The sequence below is a fragment of the Elephas maximus genome, chromosome 15 (assembly GCF_024166365.1).
Source record: "Elephas maximus indicus isolate mEleMax1 chromosome 15, mEleMax1 primary haplotype, whole genome shotgun sequence".
In the NCBI taxonomy this organism is placed as follows: domain Eukaryota; kingdom Metazoa; phylum Chordata; class Mammalia; order Proboscidea; family Elephantidae; genus Elephas; species Elephas maximus.
In genome coordinates this window covers 55,281,866-55,299,454 of record NC_064833.1, presented here as the reverse complement: position 1 = coordinate 55,299,454, position 17,589 = coordinate 55,281,866, and the positions used below count along the sequence as shown (strand labels likewise).

General features: G+C 37.1%; 2 protein-coding genes across 12 annotated transcripts in view; one reads left to right on the top strand and one right to left on the bottom strand.

The window, feature by feature from the left end:
- The window catches only part of WWP1 (WW domain containing E3 ubiquitin protein ligase 1), a 119,754-nt gene extending 113,699 nt beyond the window's left edge, over nucleotides 1–6,055 (top strand). For all 9 annotated transcript variants that reach the window (XM_049854441.1, XM_049854442.1, XM_049854435.1 and 6 more), the window contains one exon: nucleotides 4,717–6,055. In XM_049854441.1, coding sequence (XP_049710398.1) covers nucleotides 4,717–4,816 — 100 coding nt within the window. In that variant the 3' untranslated portion in view covers nucleotides 4,817–6,055. The remainder of the gene's footprint in view (nucleotides 1–4,716) is intronic.
- Nucleotides 6,056–6,323: 268 nt separating this feature from the next.
- The window catches only part of RMDN1 (regulator of microtubule dynamics 1), a 29,901-nt gene continuing 18,635 nt past the window's right edge, over nucleotides 6,324–17,589 (bottom strand). For 2 of the 3 annotated variants that reach the window (XM_049854448.1, XM_049854446.1), the window contains exons 7-11: nucleotides 17,082–17,169; nucleotides 14,633–14,663; nucleotides 13,759–13,815; nucleotides 12,278–12,411; nucleotides 6,324–11,822 (exon numbers count right to left, since the gene is read on the bottom strand). In XM_049854448.1, coding sequence (XP_049710405.1) covers nucleotides 11,772–11,822; nucleotides 12,278–12,411; nucleotides 13,759–13,815; nucleotides 14,633–14,663; nucleotides 17,082–17,169 — 361 coding nt within the window. In that variant the 3' untranslated portion in view covers nucleotides 6,324–11,771. The remainder of the gene's footprint in view (nucleotides 11,823–12,277; nucleotides 12,412–13,758; nucleotides 13,816–14,632; nucleotides 14,664–17,081; nucleotides 17,170–17,589) is intronic. The other variant, XM_049854447.1, reaches the window with a different exon arrangement.

The window sequence follows — 17,589 nt, the reverse complement described above, 5'->3', positions numbered from 1 at the left end:
ATAAATAGGTAAACACGTAACTACTTACAAATTCTAGGAAGTCCTTCCAAAGAAATAAACTGTGCTGTGATAGAGAGCAGCTGGAGGGAACCTGCTATAGATTGAGTGGTCAGGGAGACTTCTCCAAAGGGGTAGTGCTTAAGTTGAGTTTGATAAATAGCATGTTGTGGGAAGAAATGGGAAAAGGGCATTCTTTGCCCAGGGTTATTTGCAAAAAGACTCTCAAGTGGGAAATAGTTTTTCAAGGAAATGAAAATTGACCAGTGTGACTGAAACTTCATGAGTCAGGGGAGAGGGCATGAAAAGAAGTTGCAAATCTAGGCAGGGGCTATGTAGAGCCTTATAGGATGTTATAAGGAATTTGGGTTTCGTTCTGAGGATAATTGGAACCCTTCAAAGAGTTGTAAATAGCAATAGGATCCAAGAAAAATCACTGTGGCAGCAGTGTAGAGAAGGAATTGGATAAAGAAGCGAGTGCAGGGAAATGAGTTACCAAGCTAGTATAGTCACACAGGCAGAAGATGCTGGGGGCCTGGAGATACAGCGGTTCTCGTGTGCTGACATTGGCATTTATGGTGCAGAAGCGATGGTGGGTGAAACTCCTCGCACCTTGGCATAGATCAAGGTAGTAACCCAAACTGTTGTTTCTGTATTCTTCACCACTACACACTTGCACTTTAAAACGAAAAAAGCCAAGTTCATTGAAGATTGCTCTTTATGACACAGCAAAAGTGATTAATTTTATTCAATCTTAATGCTCAGTATATGTCTTTTTAATGTTCTGTGTGTGACAGAAAATGGGAAGTATGCATAAAGCACTTCTGCACACTGGAGCAAGATAGTTGTTGGGAGGGAAAGCTCTTGGGCAGTTGCACGAGTTAAAAAATGAACTAGCTTTTTTATGGAACACGATTTTTTCTTAAAAGAATGACCAACAGACTGACTCTTTGATATCTGATAGACATTTTTTGAAAGTTAATGAAGTAAGCCTGTCACTTCAAGGAAAAAACTGACAATATTTGTTGGCGGTAATAAAAATTGAGCTTTCAAGTAGAAGTTAGAATTTGGGGAAATTGGTATGTACTCCTCTGATCTTGGCAGCTTGCCAAGACTTTTCTGATGAGATTGGTAGTGTTAACAACTATGATTTTTTTTTTCTATTACATAACTAAATGTGTTAACATTTGGAAAATCTTTTTAAGTTGGAGAACCAATATTTCCAAATTACCAATGTACAATGTTACAAAATCATGCATGGGTTAAAAAAAAAAAAAATTCAAAGTGCAAGATAGAGCAATCGATTTTAATGTAACAAAGTAAAAAAAAGTTCTTTGATATGATTCAGAATCCACATTGTAAGTAACCCTGTCAAGTCTAATAGAGTATTAAAGAATAATATCCACAATTATCTCAGAAGATGATTAGACTCTGCATTTTCCAACTGTGTATCTATGTGGGTTAGATTTTCATATACTTAAACCAAAGCAATGTAATGCAACAGAATGAACGAAGAAGTGGCTATGGGAATCCAGGTGTCTATGAAGCCAGACATTAATAAGATTTGTAAAAATATAAAATAAGGCTACTCTTTTCACTATTTTTTAAAATAGTTTTTTTTTCATAAAAATAAGTTGTTTATTTTTATTTTAAAATGAATAAATATTTTTTAGTATCTTGGTTTTAATTCCTAACATACTATTTATCAATAAACATAATCCACACTAAAAAAGCTCTTTGGGAGGGGTTCTCAATAATTTAAGAGTGAGAAGGGTCCCAAGACCAAAAAATTTGACAACTGTTGGCATAGATTAAAGTAATGGGTCCAAAGGAAAGGGAGAAATTGTGGGGGACAGGAGAAAGTTAATAACCAAAGGAGGGAGTTCCTTAAGAAAAATGAACAGAATTGGGATTCAGAGTACAAGTTAAGGAAGCGGCTTCTGATAGAAACAGGAATACTTCCTTGTTTGTTTGTTTGTTTTAAGTAAATTGTGATATAACCTGATGAATTAGCCTTGATGATTCTCAGAGGAAGGAAGGGCACAGAGTCTGACAGCTCTCATTTCTAGGGCTTTGCTTAGTGAGGTGGCTGCCCTCAGGGCAGAGGTTCCTCAGACTCCCTACAGTGGCATAGCAAGCCACAGGGTACTCTGCCCTCAGGCTACTTGGGAATTGTATTGGTCAGTCTCTTTCTATTTTATAGTTAAGAAACTAGAAGTAACAGATTGGATTTTGTGTGTGAACACATACACAAACCAGACTCAAAAAGCTGGAACTAAAAGTTTTAAAGTATACAGAATTCTGATATTCACATAGTAAGTACTCAATAAAAGATAAATAGATTTTAGTATGTCTCTGTCCTTTTGTTAACCAGCAGAAAACATAATGATTGTCTTCAAACAGGAAACCTGATGGCTTAGTGGTTAAGTGCTACAGCTGCTAACCAACGGGTCAGCAGTTCACATCCGCCAGGCGCTCCTTGGAAACTCTATGGGGCAGTTCTACTCTGTCCTGTAGGGTCGCAATGAGTCGGAATCTACTCAGCAGCACTGGGTTTGGTTTTTTGGTTTGGTCTTCAAACAGCCCTGTTTGGGTCTTTTCAAGTAATCTACTTTCTTATTTGGTTCAACTCAATGTTTACTAAGCATCTGCTGTACGGGAAGTAGAGAGATCAGTGTTGTGAGAATAGAGAGATGACTCTGCCCTGATGGGTTTTAGAATCTAATGAGAGAAGCCAGTTAGTCATAATACAGTAAATACTATGAGAGAAATAAAAAGAGCTTATAGAAATTAAAAGAGCTTGTGTAAGATGCTCAAGAAGAACCTCTTGGAGGAAGTAGTTCCATTTAAACTAATCCTTGATAATTTTCATAGGCAAAAAAGGATATTCCAGACTGTAGGACAAACCCAAGAGCATGGTCATAGAAACAGAAGTGTCCAGTATATTTGGAGAACATTTAGTTAGTTGATAGGGGGCTATACCAAAGAGCATACATAGGCTTTTATTCTTCCCTTTCCCCCAGGAGCAATTGGAAGGCAGCAAAGGTTCTCAAAGAGTGGCATAAACTGGCTTGTATCTTCTTACGAAGGTACCTCTGGCAGTGATGTAAGGCTAGATAGGTTATTGAGAGGTTGGGGGAAAAATAGAGGCAAGGTGAATAGACAGGAAATTTTTATCATAGTTCAGGTAGATGATGAGGAAGTATATATGTAAGTATGTAATGACAAAAGAAGTGTCGGGGAAAAAGATGGGAGAGATTTGGTGGATGGAGTGGCAGGATTTGACAAAGGCCGTATATAAATGATAGAAGAGAACTAGAAAGTGACCAGTTGTCTTAGTATAAAACCAAACCAGAAAAACAAACCCATTGCCGTGAAACCAATTCCAACTTACAGTGATCCTATAGGGCAGAGTAGAACTGCCCCATTGGGTTTCTAAGGCTGTAAATCTTTACAGAAGCTGACTGCCACATCTTCTCCCATGGAGCGCCTGGTGGGTTCAAACCACTGACCTTTTAGTTAGCAGCTGAGTGCTTTAATCACTGTGGCACCAGGGTCCCTTGTTTTAGTATAAGTTTACTGAAAAATGGTATTTTTTCCTGACCTCAGCTGTCAGACTCTACCTTGAAGCATGAGTTTAAAAATAAAAGAGGAGGGCAATATATGGTCTGTTTAATTGCTACCACTAATACAGCTAACTTCTTTAAAAGTGCTTTTGACCTCTCTATAACGTGTCTAGCCTTACGTCACTGCCTGAGAAGAGCACCGTTTTAATTGGCTGCCTGGTTTCAAAAGGTGCTTTTAATTCTCAGATTTTCTTTTAGGATTAGAGTTTATTCCCTCTTACATAGGAGTGGAGGCAGGGGCAGATGGAAAGTGGCGGGAGTGGTAAGAGGGAACCTGGATAATCTATAGAAACCTTCCAGATGAGAAAATGAAGGTACAGAAAGGTTCTGACTCCTCAGAGCTATTTAAGTAGTCACTAATAGAATGGGGACCAAAACTCTGGTCACACAAATCCTAGTCCATCCACTCAGTGCTGGGGCTCACAAAATTAAATATTATTCCACCTTGTAAATTGGAAAAACAATACATTGGTATTTTAAGTATTTTCCTATTTCTCATCAATTAATCCCAGAAAGGAATTCTTTCTGGTGGGATTGAAAAGGTATTGTTTTAGAACAGGTTATGCATATGAGGAAGAGATTATTTGAAAAGACAAAGAAAAGGACATACTTGTGTATTGACTGTCTCCACCCCAGAATGTGAGTTCCATGAGGACAGGGACTTTTTCATTACTCTATCAACAACGGCTAGAACAATACCTGGTATATAATAGGTGTTCTGTATGTAACTGATGAATGAATGGGGTACTTTTAACCCAAGAAAAGTTAAAAGGATTCATGATACAGTGTAAGCAGAAATAGTACAAAAAAGAATTTTTTTTTAAATCCAGTTTTTATCCACATTGCCACAATTGTTATTTGTAATCCATTTTATGTGTAGATCTTAAATTTGAATAGACTGCTATCAGAAATTAGGATATGTTAATATTATACTAGTTAATATGTTACAATACTTGTGGCAAAATTTTATATAGATAGCATAATTCCTTTATCCATTCAGTTTTTCAAATATGCTTTAAAATACTGTATTAGAAATATTTTCAGAGTTTGTTTTATTGAAAGCACATCTGCTTTTGTTTTTGTTTCTGTTCAGTTTTAATCGCTTGGATCTACCACCATATAAGAGTTACGAACAACTAAAGGAAAAGCTGCTTTTTGCAATAGAAGAGACAGAGGGATTTGGACAAGAATGAATGTGGCTTCTTGTCTTGGAGGAGCTCTCGCATTTAAACACCCCAGCCAAGAAAAATTGCACAGATAGTGTATATAAGCTGTTCATTCTGTACAGTGAATTTTCTGAACCTCTCAAAGTATAAAGGTTTTCCGTTCTTCCACAGAAATATGCAAAACAATTCATCCTTTTCTACTTTATTTATTGTTCCCTTGAAGTGACTGACCAGGAAAAAGATCATCCTTAAATTTTGAAACAAGACCTTATTAAAAAAATAATAAGTATATATCTATATAAGCATATATGATAGTGGCTCTAGTTTTATAGAGCTCCAAGTGTATTAAACATGACAGCCGTTCATTCAAAAAGATCCGGATTTGCTTTACCTTTTTGCTGTTATCCAGGGGAAAAAGTGCAAATTGCTCTACGTTGTTCTCCCTTATGCAACATCTCCTAAGGGTGTTTAGTTGCATGGCTGTCCAGGAAGGTATTAAAGGCTTAGGCCAAATCTTACTTTGAGTATATTAAGAAATGCTGCTGGCTTTTCTAAAGACAGGGGCTTGAACCTGTCAGTTTGTTTTAAATACAGTAGTAGGAAATTTTCCCTCTTGGCTATATCAGTAATACAGTCAAAGTAATGAATGAAACCATAACTTACATAAAATTCATATATTAGAACTGATACCATTTAGTTAATTGTAGAGATTGGAAATAATTCGTTGAGCAGCACAGAGGCTTGTTTACATGTTACTTTGGGATGCTAGGTATTTGTGGAATTAAGAATCAGGCACTTCTCTACTGTTTTTAAATCTGTGGTGTTCTTCAAATTTAACTCAATAAATTGATGCAATTTGATACTTAGGAGCATATAAAAGGAAATGTGAACTTTGCCGCTTTTGTTTGTGTTCAGAGTTTGAGTTTTATAAAATCAGATGGATTGAAGAGTTACATAAGCATTTAAACAAATGACTAGCAATTTTCTATTAGTGTTTAAATAGTTCCTTCCACTTAAATTCATGAAAATTCTATGTATCTGAATTAAATACACATATAAAAAATCTTCTGGTCCTTCCCCTTTTTACATAGACCAAATTATTTTTGTCCTAAATAAAAAATAACACTTTTTAATTGTTTTTCATTATTAAGGGCATTTGCTAAACTACAAAGATATATAACACAATCTGATGTGAATGATATTAACGCTACTTTTAGCAAACCAGGCTTATTAATAAATACTTACATTTCCCTTTGTGTCATGCTTTCAATATGCACTGTAAATTTCATTAACTTAAAATTTTTTTATAACCACGGGACTGACTTCTTAGAATTTAAATGATATCTGTAATGTATTTCACTGCTAAGTGCATATGGAAAATATTAGTATACAATTTAATTTCCCTAAACAATAGCTTTTGCTTTGCCAAAATTTTATTTTTCTACATATTAACTTAGATTGTGTTCTGCATTTTTATTCAAAATTCATAGTAAAGATGAAATAAAAGCAGTGATACACTTGGTTGAATAGACTCCTTTCCCAGATTTTAATTACTCTTGGGTTACTGTCAAGCCTAAAGAATTAGAAAAAAATTCTAATATATATGACGGGTCATGTAGTAGAGGGTGACCAATCTTCAAATAAGGAAAACTGCTTAAATCGTACCATAAAAGAGTTAAGTATTAGACACAAAGAAGGTACCATGATATGAATTTTGCTGTGGTAAGAGTATCATTCAGTGGAAGTAGGTGAGAATATCACTTAGCAGTTTTGACTGGAGACAGGTAGAGGGAGGCTTTAGGTGGAGTTCAGGGTATCACTCTGTCTTCTTCACCTCAGGTAAGAAATTAACATACATCCTGGTCAAGATACACAGAGACCAAACCAGCTTTCTGGAGAAGGCTAGCTTGAAGAGAGAACTCATCACAGCCTCTGCCTATCGTACCCAGTTATAGAGATGCAGCCCACTTCTCACTTGCTCTCTTCCCTTTCCATCCCTGTTCTGCTCTGGGCTAACCACAAAGAAATTAGAAGTGCAGGGCTCACTGTGCCTGAACACAGACAGTCCGTGAGGAAACAGGCAAGAGAGGGAGGCCCAGAGGGATTCATATTGCTATTTCTGTGACTCTCCCCACCACCACCACCACCACCAGTAAACTGTGGGGGGTTCACAGGCACAAACCAATTTCATCAATAAGATCAACTGTCTGTCTTGCAGGGAAAGAAACTACAACTGTTTTCTTTAGTACTCATCCCCCTCCTAGGCAGTTGAGGGTGAAAGGCCGTAACAAAATCTTTTCCCCTGCTGACTTCAGTTGATCACGTAGCTCTTTTTACCCCCAAAACTAGATACAATGGTATGTGTCAACTATATTTCCAAGCAACTAACTTCTGTTACGAATGGCCCCTGACTAGTAAATTGTACCTAAAAAAAATAGACTGGGAAAACTCTATAGATACTTGATAGGAGGCCACAGCTTTGGGATTCCCCTGAGTGTGGAAACTCTTTTAACTGCATGCTCTTATGAGGACCCTGAACTGTCACCGGGGAAGATGATTGCTTCTGGAGAGCTCTGTGGTCTGCTATGCAGACTGCTGCAAAGCCTTCTTGAAAGGAGGCCTGACACTGCCCCGCCTGCCATCTATGGTTCCTGTCCTGTATCTTCCTGAGTAACTGAGTAAATTGGTGCCAAGCATGGCCTACAGTAGTCTTGTTGAGTCTTGAGTATTTAACTGAACCTGAGCTGATCCCCTGGTGGATGTTGCAGAAGTAGAACAGAAATCTTGTTGAAATACACACATGAGAGAATAATGGTTCTCCTGTAACACCATTTTTCTAATCCACTGAACTTAAAAGTCAAGCTTGATGTCAGCTAGGAAATTTGGTTCTACCCCTGCCCTATCAGGAGCGTCTCTACCTTCATAAGGCTTTCTACCTAGTATATCTTCTTTGGCACAAGACACAGTTCATTGCTCACAGAAGGCAGTGAAATTAGAACAGGACACTTGTTAAATTAACTCCAAAACCCTTGCACCCTAGGCCTAAAATAACCCTCCTCCTATTTTTTCTTCTCAGTGACACTCTGGCACAGTCTAAAATAGGATGTATAGTCAGCACCACATGAAAGCATAATATACTCCCAAAATAACGTATCAACAAAAACAAGTCCCAAAGTGACATCTCCTAAATTCCAAAATTGCTCTCCCCAATCTCAACTAAGAACTCAGTCAACATTATTTTTTGTGTTTACTGACACCCATGTTAAGGTCTTTACATAATCTTTACAGTTCCATGGTGTTTTTTTCCTTTCATTTGAATGATGCTCATTTTATAGATTGGGAAAGTGAGGCCAAGAGAAGTTATATTTACAAAGTCCACAGCTAATCTACAACCTACGAATTACAAGTGAGACAATTTTGCCATCAGGAAGTTGAGAGCATTCTGGTTCTCATAGGATGCGGGCCACTTAACCAAATTCAAGTTTCTTCTCACATCGTCGAAAGAACACATACCCACACACACACAAAAAAATCCACAAGAGGTAATAAAATCACTGATAACCCATGCGTGTAACATGTTGAGACTACTACAAACTTCTGTCTATAGGTATGTGAGGAAATAACATAAACTAACAGCTCGCACAGGAACAGAGCTAGGTGACTGCATAGAAAGGGAACGTGATGAGGTTCTAGAGTTCATTCCCAGCAGCAGTGGGCCTCACCCTGAGGAAGGAAATGCCGAACACCAGTGTGAAACCTGGTCAATCAGGATCTTGGGGAAGGAACCACATCTTAAAGGGAGATATTCATTGGTGGGTAACAGTAAAGGAGAGAGAAAAAAAAAAGCTCCACAAAGCACCCAGCAATTGCACTCCTAGGCATTTATTCTAGAGAAATTCAAGAACTTGCATCAACTCAGAAACCTGTACATGTTTATTGCAGCTTTATTGGTAATAGCCAAAAACTGGAAACCCAGATGGTTAAATAAACTGGTACATCCATATAATGGGGTACTAAAAAAAAAAACTAGTTAGCACTAAAAAGGAATGAACTATTGATAGAACTAAGATCTCAAAGGAATTGTGCTGACTGAAAAAGTAATACTTTGATTTCATTTAAATATTCTCAAAATGACAATTATAGAGATGGAGAAAATATCAATGATTGCCACGGTGGGGCGGGGAAGGTGGCTAGGTGTTATTTCAAAGGGGAAGCACAAAGGATCTTTGTAAAGGTGAGACAGTTCTGTCTTGTAGTGGTTCCAAAAATTTACACATAATAAAATTGCATAAAACTACACACAAGCGAGGTAAAATCTAATCAAGGACTGTGGACTATGAACGTCAGCTTTCTGCTTTGATACTGTAGTTATGTAAGATTTTACCACTGGGGAAAACTGGAGAAAGGGTACACAGAACCTCTCTGTTACTATTTTTTGCAATGTCCTATGAATCTATAATTATTTAAAATTAAAAAAAAAAATTTAAGTCTACAAGGTATCAGAAAAAATATCCACTGCATAAAAGGCTTTATTATTGAAAGATACCTCATTTCACAAGACAGCTTTTAAGAGGGTATTCTTAAACCCTTCTCCCATTTGATTACTTGCTATTATTGGTGACCCAACACACACACAAAGATCATAGCCTCTGAAAAGAACACTCAAAGTCACTCTAAGAAGAAAATTGAAAATCAGAAAATTTCCAATGAAAATGGTAAAAAAGAAAATACACAGGAGTAAAGACTTTTTAATACAACATGCTAATATGAATTAAGTGTAAATAAAAAATTGCAGGTTAAAAAAAATCCACATCAGAAATTCAAAAGCTCAAAATAGGATAAGCAACATGAAGGTGTGGAATGGCTGCTGACTAAAATCAGCAGGAAAAATGAAGACAAAATCTGAGAATGAAGACTAAGGGTGTATGGAAGAATACATACACCCAAAAGTACAATAAGGTACATGGAAGAAATGAAGAGCCAAGAAAATGAAACTGAAACAAAGAGGTTAAAAGAAAAATCAGAGGCTAATATAAAAGGCAAAGATCCAATATATGTGTAATTGAAGTCTCTGAAAAAAAAGGCTGAACCAAACTAATATTTACAACTATTTCAGTGGTTTTCAAAATGTGATCAATTAGGCAAATCTAGAAGGACAATCTACAAGACAAAGTGGACTGGTCTCTTGAAAAAGTATCATGAGAAAAAAGATGGGGGATCAGATCTAGATTAATTGCAAATAAAATGCAAATGTATGCTCTTTAATTGGGTTTTGGTTTTTTAACTTGGGGACATTTGAGGAAATGTGTGGCTGGATATCAGATGATGTAAAAATTATTTTCTTAGCTGTGATCATGGAATTGTGTTTGTTTAGGAGGATGTCCTTACTCTGAGAAGATGCATGCTGAAGTATTTAGGGGTGAAATTTCATCATGCCTATAATTTCAAAGGCTCAGAAATATATATCCCAAAGACCCCAGTTACATATAAACAAAATATAACAAAAGATTAACAACTGTTGAATTTGAGTGGTGGGTATGAAGAGTTCACTACTTTGTTTTCCTTTTTGCTTGCAAACTTACAAGATAAAATGAAAAACATACCCACACAGTTGGATTGTAACATAATTCCCAAATCCTTTGGGGAAAACCCTCGTATCTAAATGGCATTTGGTATACAGTCATGGATCACTCAACATCCACATTTTGTGAAATTCGACATTAGGTGATTTGGACATGCAAATACCTGGGTCTGTGGAGCACACAGGCCTGAGGGCTGCAATGTGGCACATGGCTCAGCTCCCACTATGGATGCCTCAGGTGAGTGCTAGCCTGGGTCCCACCCAGTGCATAGCCCTGCAGCCCTGTGAAAGTCATGGCAGGAGGTTCTGGGTGTGGGCCCTGGCAGCAGGGGTGCAGTTCACTGACCAGGCGCCCCTCGCTCCAACCAGACCTACAACGCCTGCCAACCTTGAACACCTGGGAACAGGGCTGGGCACCCACTCCTCCCAGTGGTAGGAGCACCTGTTGCCACAGGTGGAGGGCAACAGGGCAAGCTTGCTTCTGAGTCCCGTTATGGGCATCCCCCAGAGGGTGCACACCAGACCACGGACATATATGCTGTTGGACACTGCCCAAATGAATGTTATGTGGCACATAATTGTACTCCTGTCTGCTTCAACTTGACTGCTAACCAAAAGGTTAGCACATTTGTATCCACCAGCGCTCCTTGGAAAACCTATGGGGCAGTTCTATTCTGTCCTGTAGGGTCGCTATGAGTCAGAATCGACCCAACGGCAATGCGTTTTTTAATCTGCTTACAGAACTTACAGTTTTGCAGAAGCAATACCGTAACCCCAAGCAGCACTGTCCCAACTATTTAAAACATTTTAATTTCCATTTAAGATGCTGAGTTCAGTGTTCCTTTCAATCCACTGTGAGAATAGTCCACATTTTAAAAAGGAAACAACTCCATTTTCAGTCCTTTCCTGACGACTTCTTTCCTTATGCAGGTTGGCTCTAAGACATATCATTTAACTACTTTTAACCAAGAACCCTAAACATCTTAATCTTTCACTGTGCCTTCTCTGCAAGATTAAAAAAAAAAAAAAAAAAGATCAACTTTGAATCAATCCAACCTGAAAATGAACTCCCCTTTTCCACAAAGCTTTTTCTTGATCTCCCATGCTACTGTGATAAATCCTCCTCAGACACTTCATACCACTTTATATTGCTTGTGTCTCCCAGTCGCAAAATAATCTGCCTCTGAACCATGCAGATTCTCTCTCTCTTATGGCAACTGTTTCTTTTATTTGTGAAGAAACCTATAATTTCACATATTTAATCTGTTAAATGATCACACCATTAAAAAAAAAAAAAAAGTGAGAAAGCAGCCATGGAGCTGTTATGGTAAATGTACTTATAACTTGATGAAAAAAATAATGTTTATTAGATATTCGTGTGCTGTCTTCTCTGAAAAATTCTCAATTCTTGACACTGAAACTTGTAAGTAACTGAGCAGCTTCAGTCTGGATCTAAAATGGAAAAATATGTGTTATAAATAAGCAGTACAGAACTTAACTCAAGAAATTTTTCATAGAGTGTGGTTGCTAAGCATTTCTAGGATAGGATATAGTAAGAATCTAATTTCTTGGCAGTGACCAAGTGAGACTGTCAGAGAGCTCTTCCACTTCAGGACACATCCTTTGCCTTTTAAGTTTTACAAATCTTGATTTGTCATATATGTCCAACAGGAATAATTTTGTATGACAGCAAGTCATCCCTAACATCTCTTTGGTAATAGTAACTAAACATTTCCTACATAGAAATCGGTGTAATTGCCAATGAATTCACATTTGAAATGAATGCTGTATTTTTCCCAGCAATATTATTTAGACAATTATGATTTTTAAGGAAGTTCTTAATTCACTTTTATTTAACAGTGTCTTAGTAGAAACCTATCTGCCTTGCTTTATTGGAGGTATTTTACCTGTTTATCCTCCTCTGTGTGTGCTGGATAGTCCCTGGCTTTCAAGAGCCAGAAAGCGGCGAGCTTTTTGTTCTGTATCTTCAAGTATGTCTTTCCTAAAAGTAGCAAGTTTTTGCTGTAAAAGTTTGGATCCACTGTAGAAAAGAAAGAAAAATAAATTGATCTCAGATGAAATGTTGCTTTTTTTAATTTTTATTATTTTTAATGATTTAATTTTTTTGGCCTCAATTCCAATAATAAAGTGTCAGTAAGTAATTAGGCTACTGTATTTTTTCTGTTCAACTACTAATATCTCAAAGATTTGTAAAATAATAATTACCACTTACTGAGTGCCTATTATGTGGTAGGCACTGTATTATACACATTTCTACTTTTCACAACAATTTGGTAAAATACGTATTATCTCCATTTCATAGGTGACAAACTGAGTTTCCTGATAGAATGTAAGCTCCATACGTATAATGATTTTCTTTTTCATCTCCTTTGTTCCCTGGTGTATTTCAAGTGCCTAGAACAGTGCCTGGCACATAACATGCACTCAATATATACTTCCTGTATGAGTGAATAAAGTCATGATGACCGGCCTGCTTGTATACATTTGATCAACATTTACTGAATGTTAAATATGCAGAGAAGGATGAAACAATGTCTCAGTTCTTTTGAAATTTAAAATGAAAAGGAGAGACAAACAGGAATACAAATAAATGTAAGACTGAAAAGAATGCTTTACCAGATGTATAAACTTTAAAGTGCTATGAGAAATCAAAGACAAAAGCAATTAACTCTCTCTGAGAGGTTACACCTGGGCTGACTTTTGGAGGCTAAACAGAATTTCAACAGAAAAAGTGGAGAACATTCTTTGCAAAGGGAAAAGCACAAACACAAAGCTCATGAACCAAAAGCAAAGGACTGTCTCTAGCTTCATTACTTCTTGACACAGCTCCTCCTAACAACCAAAAAAAAAAAAAAAAAACCCACACCAAACTCATTGCCGTAGAGTTGATTCTGACTCATAGCAACCCTATAGGACAAAGTAGAACTGCCCCATAGTTTCCAAGGAGCACCTGGTGGATTCGAACTGCTGACCTTTTGGTTAGCAGCTGTAGCACTTAACCACTACGCCACCAGGGTTCCCCCTAACAACCTGGGGCCCGCTAAATTCAAAGCATACTTCTTCCTGAATACAATTTATGATTAACTCCATTTGCTCCTTGACCCAAAATTGTTTTATTTGAACATGTTTGTGTGATGCCACATTGATGTGCTTAGGTTTCCTTGGAGTTAAGGATATTGATTTATCTATTTACTCATTAATTCAGCAAGTTTTCCAAGCATTGTATTAGGTAATACAATTGTAACCCGGAAAGACAAAGTCTCCATCTTGCCTGAATTTTCAATTTAGACAAGGAAACAAAATATTTATAATATGGGTGCTAAGCGTCATGTTGGGAGAAGTAAAAGGGTGTAAGAGGAGCACCTACCCCAGATCTGGGCCATAAGGAAAGGCCACCTGGAAGAAATGACCCCGAAGGTAGGACCTGAAGGAATGTTGCAGTTATTGAATACTGTCATAGCTCTATGAGGGCAGGACTATGTTTTTCTCAATGCCCCCAACCCATAAATCTCTAATGCCCTAATTTTATCTTGAAATTATACTTTTAAATCCCTTTGAGAAAACATCACTCATGATATGTAAAATAGTACCCTCATGAGAGGATTTCAATGGTTTTCTAAGCTGTTCATTTCTTCAAAGCAAAAATAACTTGAAAAAACTTTTCACGAAAGACAGTATCTTCAACATAACAAAAACTGGCTTGGTTTAAAACCAGACCACTCTCATTTAAATACCTCTAATTGGCTGTGTGATCTTGAATTAGACAGTTAACCTAAGTCTCATCTTAAATAATCTGTTGCTGTCGAGTCCATTCTGACTTATTATAACCCTACGGGACAGAGGAGAACTGCCCAATAGGGTTTCCAAGGCTGTAATCTTTACAGAAGCAGACTGCCACAGCTTTCTCTTGAGGAGTGACTGGTGGGTTTGAACTGCTGACCTTTCGGTTAGCAGCCGAGTTCTTTCACCACTGCACCACTAGGGTTCTTACAAGGAAGGATGAATTACATAAAATAAAGGACCATTCCAGAATTGCAGCTCTAAATCCAGTAGCAACCTATTTCTTGCTCAGGTGATCTTCACTGGGTTAAAAACTTTAAAAATAGTTTTACAATATCTAGTGCAATAAAAAAGTTACTTAAGTACATCAAATAACTTATTTTTGTTTAGAAAAACTTATTATATATTCAGCATTCATATAATTTTAATTCTATTAATATGTGATACCAAGAAAATGTTACCTTGTTCTGCCCTGTGAAAGTAGCTTAGGGCCTGTTAAAGACACAAAGAGCCCAAACATGATGAAAAGGGTTAAAACATACAATATAATGTAGTAAAAGCATTTTCTCAAAAGATCTCTCTATCCTTATGTAAGTTCGGGAAGTAAACTAAATCGTCTTTAGTAATAGTCAATTCTTTAACAGCGGAAGTTAATATAGTCAAATTGAATTGAATGGAATCATGACAGGATTACAATATTTGGACCACTTCTAATAACAACTTCATTGTTCAGAACTTGTACCAAATTAGCATCACATGTAGAGGAAAGAACATTACCCTATAGAACTCAGCTGTTCTGACCTTTCTTTTCTTAAATCCTAACAGTGACCACTAGCAAAAACTAGATAAAATAATAAGCTAAATTTACTCAGAGATACGTAAGTTATACCAGTGAATTTTAAAGTCCTTTATTATTGAAATTCCTACAGAAAAATGTTATTGGGAGTCTGAAACTCCGTTAATTCTTTCTATTCCACTTGAACTGTTTTTATAATGCATTACCTGATGACAACTGGTTTCTTAAAAACGTAACTGATTTGTTATTGTAGCGTCAATTGTTTATGTTTTCCTTAGACTGCATTTTTAATAACAATAAATATTTCCCAATTGTGTTCTAAGTAAACAACTAAATACTATTTATATCAATTTTTCTGAAAATTGAGCAGAGTTTAATAAAGCCATTATTTACAAAGTAGTGAACAACTGGTTTGGTTTAACAAAAAACAAAAACACATCTGTTGCTGTTCAGCTGATTACGATTCATAGGGACGCTATGGAATGGAGCAGAACTGCCCCATAGGGTTTTCGAGGAACAGCTAGTGGACTCGAACTGCCAGCCTTTTGGTTAGCAGCCAAGCTCTTAACCACTGCCCCACTAGGACTCCACAAAGGAGTAGGCAGTGTTAATATACCTGTGCCTCAATGTTCCCATCTTAAAACAGGAATAATAGGAATATCTAACTCATTATGATGAATAAGTTAATTCATGTAAAGCTTAATTCACTTAAGAGATTGTCTGGTGATAAGTGTTTATTCATATTACCCTGAGAGTAGACCCAAGGTTTCTGGGACAGGGACAGATTATTATTACTTACAACCATAATCTTACTCATTTCGCTTGCCCCCAATTCTTCCTCTTCCTGAGATTGTGCAACAAGAGCCAGATGTACATGTAGGGAGGTTGTACTATAGGAGAGAAACCCTGAAAATATGAATCTTGGAGCTTATATAGGAGAGGGATGGCTGTCCCCTCTGCTGAGAAAGGGAGAGATGCTTTTTCTCCGTAAAGAAATTCTCCTCCGTGGGAAGAAGGTGAAGGATCCAGTGTTCTTATCCTTTGGAATGTATGTAAAAGTCTCCGGGGGAAGAAAAGACAAAGCCGTCAGGTTTACAGTTCCTGGAATGTCTCTATGGCTTTGCATTTCATCTCCCTCTTAAGAAGAATAAACACATACCTCCAGGGGTAAATCTCTTACTATCTATTCAATCATCTTTTGGGTTTCAAAGCTTGTCCTTTAAACTGTTACTTGTTAGGTGTCATAGAGTCTATTCTGACTCATAGGGACCCCATGTCACAGAGCAGACTGTCCCATTGGGTTTTCTAGGCTTCTTTACATCAATTTTTACACTATTGTTGTTGGGTGCTGTGGAGTTGAATCTGACCCAGAGTGACATTATGTGACAAAGTAGAACTACTTCACAGAGCTTTCTTGGCTATAATCTCTACAGAAGCAGATTGTCAGATCTTCCTCCCATGGAGCCGCTGGGTGGGTTGGAACCACCAACCTTTTCCAGAAAAAAAATAGCTCCTTCCTATGATAACAAGTATTGGGAGTGCCTCTTCAATTACCTACTTCCTTACTCTGAACATGTTCTTTGTGACGAGTAACCCAAAATGTTTACTCAGAAATGCCTTTCAAATTATATTTTTAACAGGAAAAGCAAAAGGCCTTAAAAGAATGAGAGAATGTGAGCCTTTCATACCCACTTTTTACAGAAACAGTTATGATTAATGTTCCTTTATCAATGTAACCACATTCTTTTCAGATAAATGACTTGCTATTACGTAGAGTGTGCCTAAAACAATTTCTCATTCTCCTTTCTGACTTTTATATGGTATAAATTTCAAGCAGAAAATGAAAATAAGTTTTAGCCATGGCCTATTTTAGGTGGCAATATACCGGAATTGTCAGCCACTCACCTAAAGCAATAAATAAATAAATAAATAAAGCAACACTCACCAGTCACGGATAGTAAGTAAAGTATTAAGCCTCTGTGTTAAGAGAGTTCAATAGGAGCCTTAGTAACTCGCTCAAGTCCCTCACTGAATCAGACTCCAGATGTGTGACACAGTAGAATGGTGCTGTAGTTAAGAAATTGGTACTAACTTAACAAAGGACATCATACTACCTCCTCATAGGTGGAACTAGGAGGAGTTGCAAACAGCATTTTCGCAATTTTTCTTTGATACCAAGGCATCTCAGCAAATGTGTAACACCTGTAGGGAAATAAGATAACACATATTTAAATTGCAGCTTCTTTATTTTCTCTTAAAGAGAGCTAAGCATCTCAGTAGATATCATAAAAGGAATTTCCTCTTGCTGTACTTCAGGAAAAAATTATCCAGGAGGTTAATAATCATACTGAACAATGTGGAGACCAACATACATCGACCCATCAGTTGAGAGTGTCCTTTGTGATTAAGTATAAATAGTAAGCAATAGTAGTAATGATGGCACAGTGTATCACCTGCACTTTGAGTGCTCACTTTGTGCCAGGTGCTAGAGTAAGTGATTCTCTCATCTACTCCTTACAACTATATGAGACAGGGTCATTACCCTATTTCTCACAAACTCTCTTTTTAAAAACTTGGAGAAGTAAAAAACTTAGTCAAGAAAAAGAACAACACTAAACATGA